Consider the following 5,148-nt stretch of genomic DNA (forward strand, 5'->3'; position numbering starts at 1 on the left):
TGCTGCTTCTCTGTTTTAAACGTTCTCTGGCACTAGCTTTATTGTCTATCGTTTTGTAATTCATTTTGGGGTTGCTGTGTTGTTTCATTCCAATACATTCTTTTTTTTAGTTTTTGTATTTGCCGCGGTATATCTCCTGTTTTGTTTTTAAATTAGTCAACTAATTCCATAGTTTATTTGTGTGGTGTACAAATAATTACAAAGATTATTAGAAAATGGACGGGACCCCCAGGCTAAAGAAAAGGGTATCACTAACATTGGCACGGCATCATAGAAGAGATGGTATGCTATTCCTGGCTGTGTAAATAAAGTTTGATAATAATGTCCTTGTTTTTTTATTAATGAGTTACTAACAAATCTTTTACTTCATATTAGCCTCACCTCATATCCTGCACGAAAAAGTGCGTTCGAAAATAATATCCAATGTCAACAATATTGATGAAAATGACGAATACAATACGCCTAAATCCCCGTCAGAAACGTCGTTAAGTACCGATGTCGGAATTGAATGTACGCCACCTCACAAAAAAATTAATTTAGATGAAAGCGTTGATTACTCTCCTAAATGCTTTGATACTAGCTATTCGCCTACTTGCTTGCTTTCACAGACACTGTCGTCGAACAGCCCAGAAGTCGGCTGGAAGTGGGGAAAACGTTCTGTGGACGAACAACTAGAAACGGCTGTAACTCCGGACTCAGCTTATGCTGCAGATAGTAGTTTGACATCAGCAGGCTCAAGCAGCACAGAAGTAATAAATTCTGTTGGGCGCATACGAAGTGAATCACATGTTCAGCCTTTCGCTTATGAAATGCGACGCGAGGAGCAACGTCGTAGACTGGAGATTCAAATGCGAAGGGCTGAAAAATTACGTGCAGATGAATTGCTTAAGCAGCGTTGTGCGAGACTCGAAGAGCAACTACATGAAGCTGAGAAACGCCGTAGAGAAGGCATGGAAAAGAAAATAGATTCTGAAATTCAATCGCAATCCCAAAATGTAGAAATTTTGGAATCTTTCCCTAAACTGTTACAGACTGAAGAGGCTGTTGTGGAAGATATATTTACGAACAAAAATGACACCTTAGATGACTTCCTTAATGATTCCAATGACGATGGTATAATGCTTATAGCTAGCCAACAAGTAGAATCAAATATAGTAGATATAACACAGAAATCTTCAATAGAAGTTCTTAAATCAGCAGAGAACTCATATAATTCGACAAAGAAAGAGAATAGTTCCGAGTCAGAAACATCAAGATTGTCAAAAGAGACTATTGCTCCAGAGCGCCAAGATAAACGTTCATCACAGTACATGAAGTTCCTTGAAGATGATGATTTGTTTCTTTCAATCGACGAAGTAATTTTGCAGGATACACAACAGGCGAAAAAACCACGCAACAACTTTCAACGTCACAACTCCATGCCTATTAATACTTCGGCTATTGGCAGTGCCAAAGCAGCCGAAATAAAACCCACGGTATCAACATCTAAATCGAATGAAATTATGTCCACTGCGTCAACTACCAACACGGTTTATTCGTTAAAAATGAAACGGCATGCTAGTTCGCATGCGCTCAGTCTCTCGTCAGGTGCGGTATACAGTTGTAAGTATAGATTTCGGTAAAATATGTACATTTAAAATATAAACCTTACTCAATAAAGGTACTACAACAGATTTTCAAAGTACATTAGTAATAAGTACATTCGTACATAAATGAAAATTAAGCTAATGATTTAATTACATCACCTGACGCATATTTTAGTTGAATATCATTGTGAAAGGTATATTTTATTTCATTATAACCAATTTAATATTTGTGGTCTATTTTGAAAGAAGCACCGCGCTAATAAAATTCTCCATAAAACAAGTATACATCACTTTCCAATAGTACATCGTACGATATACGGAAACATTTTTTTTTAAGCTAAATAACGGTAAATTGAAAATATTTCGAAAACTTATCCATAGAAGAAAAAGTTAACTAAATTATAAATAAAGCAGTTCTATATAGAAATTGGATAGTGGCAACCATTGAACAGTTTTGCTGTAAATCAGTGTTATTTATAAAATTTAAAAGGCCATACAGACGCAACCTACTGAAATTTTGGCCTGCAAAGTTTGGGACTTATTCCTTTTATTAGGATGTCACTACCTCTGAGTCTTTTGAGTTTTTTGAATTATCATTCTTAAGTGAAAAAAGAAAACTCAACAATGATTATTATCTTTTAGCGAAAAAAAACTCAAATGTTAATTATTATTTTTAATCTTTATTGATTAAACTCGAAAAATAAAAATCATTGTAAATTACAGTAGGGCGAACGAACACAAATACCAGATAGTTAAAATTATTTTACGAAGATTACAACTTGTTGATTTTTTGGTTAAAATTTTATAAAATAATGATTATTTTAATGAAAATTTTAACATTTAAACAGCCAGGAAAAATTAAAAAAAAATTGCTTACTTCTAAGCGAAACGGCAACGCTGGACACAGCTGCAAATTATAAAATAAGAACAAGTATCTTAACGTCGCTTGAACGAAACTATTTGAATTTACAGAAACCAGAATGAATTCGACCATCGAGCAAAATACATTGATTTTTATACCCGAGCGCACTTGTGCACAAGGGTATTAGAACTCTGTTCACATAACGGTTGTTTGTAACAGGCAAAACCAATCGAGATAGATATAGACAAATGTATACATAAATCATGATTCAATAATACAAGGTTCGATAAACTGACAGTTGTCTCTCTCGCACCGCTCCCTTAGCAGTGGCACCGTGTTGCTTCATTGCAAATTTACATGGAAACAGTGTAGCTTTGGTGTGAAATAAAAGTATACGATTTTGTGCAATATGTTTATTTGTATATGCATATGAAGCATATTTAACTGATAAAAAGATAAGCATTGGATATTTACATCAATCTCATAGTAGTCTTATTTTAATTTTGAGTCATTTTGCAGTTTTTATACAGCTAAATAGCATATAAATTACGTAATTCACGTAGATAAATCAATATTACATCCAACATTTCGTTTAAAATGCCAGATTTCCTGCAAATACATTAGAATTTACAAAAGGAATTTCACTACTAATTGCCTACTTTGCGTACTTTTCTACTACCATTTTCGCAACAAGGGATTGCATTCTTGCCCTTTCTCTGTCCTTCGTAAATGCAACCTTTTGTAAGGGAGTGTCAAACCGCAGCTGTCAATAATTATCTAACCTTGTATTATTGAATCATGTACATAAATGATCAGAATGAAAAGAGAAATCGATTAAGCGGTGACTGTCTGTCCGTCCGTCCGTCCGTCTGTGCACACGATAACTCGAGTAAAAATTGAGATATCTTAACGAAACTTGGTATGTGCATTTCTTTCGGGCGTAGGACGGATGGTATTGAAAATGGGCGATATCGGACAATAACCACGCCTACCTCCCATATAACGGTAATTTTTAAAAATACGAAAACTGCGATATTCTAGTAACTACTGAAGATTATTCACTCAAAATTGATATTTGCAATAATTTTTAGACGAAAAATAAGAATATTATAAATTTTTGGAAAATGGGCGTAGCCACGCCCACTTATGGATACATGTGCATATCTTGGTAACCGCTGCACCAATTTTTTCCAAACTTGGCACAGTTGTTAGCCTTGCTAAAGCATACCAAATGGCCGAAAATTTCTAAAATCGAACAATAACCACGCCTACCTCCCATATAACGGTAATTTGGAGAAATACGAAATCTTCGATAAATCAATAAATATTAAAGATAATTTACTCAAAATTGATGCTTGCAACAATTCTTTACCAAGAAATACGTTTATGATAAAATTTTGGAAAATGGGCGTGGCACCGCCCACTTATGATCACATACATATATGTATCTCGGTAACCGTCCTACCAATTTGTACCAAACTCGGTATGGTTATTGTGCTTGCCACATAGAAGCAAAACGTTGAAAATTATTGGAATCAGATTCAAATTATGACCACTTTTCATATAACGGCAAATTTCAGAAATGCTTGAAACTTCAATATTTCGAAATTTAAGGACGCTAATTTACTCAAAATTTATACACACCGGCTTACCATGTAGTGGTAGCTTTCGCAAAGGTGAAAATCATATACTTAGTACCTGCGCCGGGTATTTAACGTTCGGCTCTGCCCGAACTTAGACTTTCTTACTTGTTATTAATTGTAATCGGCCTCCCTACAATATAAGTTTTCATACATACAAAGTCCATTAAATACTCCAATAAAAATTTGGTGGTTTTTTGAGAGAAAAAACGCGATTTTTCTGGGTTTTTAGTGGTTTTTCAAATTGAAAACTTGGCAACACTGGCGTCGTCGGTGAGTCTGGTCGCGCCGGTGAGTGGCGCTCAGATAATGTCGGTGAACGGCGCTCTGTTGTCGTAGGTAAGTGGCATCGGTGCAGTGTGACCACTTTGTGAGTAATTCCTCACAACGTGAGGAATTTAGGGTGCGCGTGAGTATTTTTTGAGGATCTTTATTTTGAAGAATTTTCTCTCCATATATTTGCAGACAACAAATGCAACCATGTTTTACACAAAAGAGTTGTTAAATCGATCTGCAAATTTTTGAACAAAAAGCTTTCCGGAGTTTTATAAAGAGCGAAATACACCACACAAGCGGCTTGTCAAACATTCTTCACACCTACTTTTCCCATTTCGCCATACACCATGCAAACATGACTCCTTCAAGTAAAGAATTTTAGTTTTCTTCCAGTTCACAATGTAAAAGAATTTGGTTTTCTTCAAGTTTTCTCTCTTGCGTCCTCATTCGGTTAAAATTACGGCGCGAATGAGGCGATTTTACCATACACAACGTAAGCGGTTTGATCAAACGTCAACATGGCGGCCAGAAAATCGAAAAAATTTAATCGAGTTAATTTTTTTTTCTATGGATATGTTTTCGAGATATTTGCAATTTACCGCTATTCAGGTTAAAACAAAAAGTGGTTCCACTTAATCACGTATATTTTACGAAAATCAAATCAAAGCTAATAAAATTCTCCATAAACTATATAAACATCAGTTTCATATAGGACTGATGGTTTCTGACAATTTAATTAATCATTACAGCTTTTTTTAATTTTTAATCAAAAAATGAAAAAAAA

At 34.9% G+C, this 5,148-nt stretch overlaps 1 protein-coding gene across 2 annotated transcripts in view; it reads left to right on the top strand.

The window, feature by feature from the left end:
• The first annotated feature begins 107 nt into the window (after positions 1–107).
• Positions 108–5,148, top strand: part of LOC118738078 — a 10,713-nt gene continuing 5,672 nt past the window's right edge. Inside the window, exons 1-2 of one of the 2 annotated variants that reach the window (XM_036468995.1) lie at positions 108–282; positions 376–1,602. In XM_036468995.1, coding sequence (XP_036324888.1) covers positions 216–282; positions 376–1,602 — 1,294 coding nt within the window. In that variant the 5' untranslated portion in view covers positions 108–215. Of the gene's footprint in view, positions 302–375; positions 1,603–5,148 lie in introns of both variants that reach the window. The other variant, XM_036468996.1, reaches the window with a different exon arrangement.

The sequence above is a fragment of the Rhagoletis pomonella genome, unplaced genomic scaffold, assembly GCF_013731165.1.
Source record: "Rhagoletis pomonella isolate Grant_MI unplaced genomic scaffold, Rhpom_1.0 Rhpom_scaffold_00004, whole genome shotgun sequence".
Lineage (NCBI taxonomy): Eukaryota > Metazoa > Arthropoda > Insecta > Diptera > Tephritidae > Rhagoletis > Rhagoletis pomonella.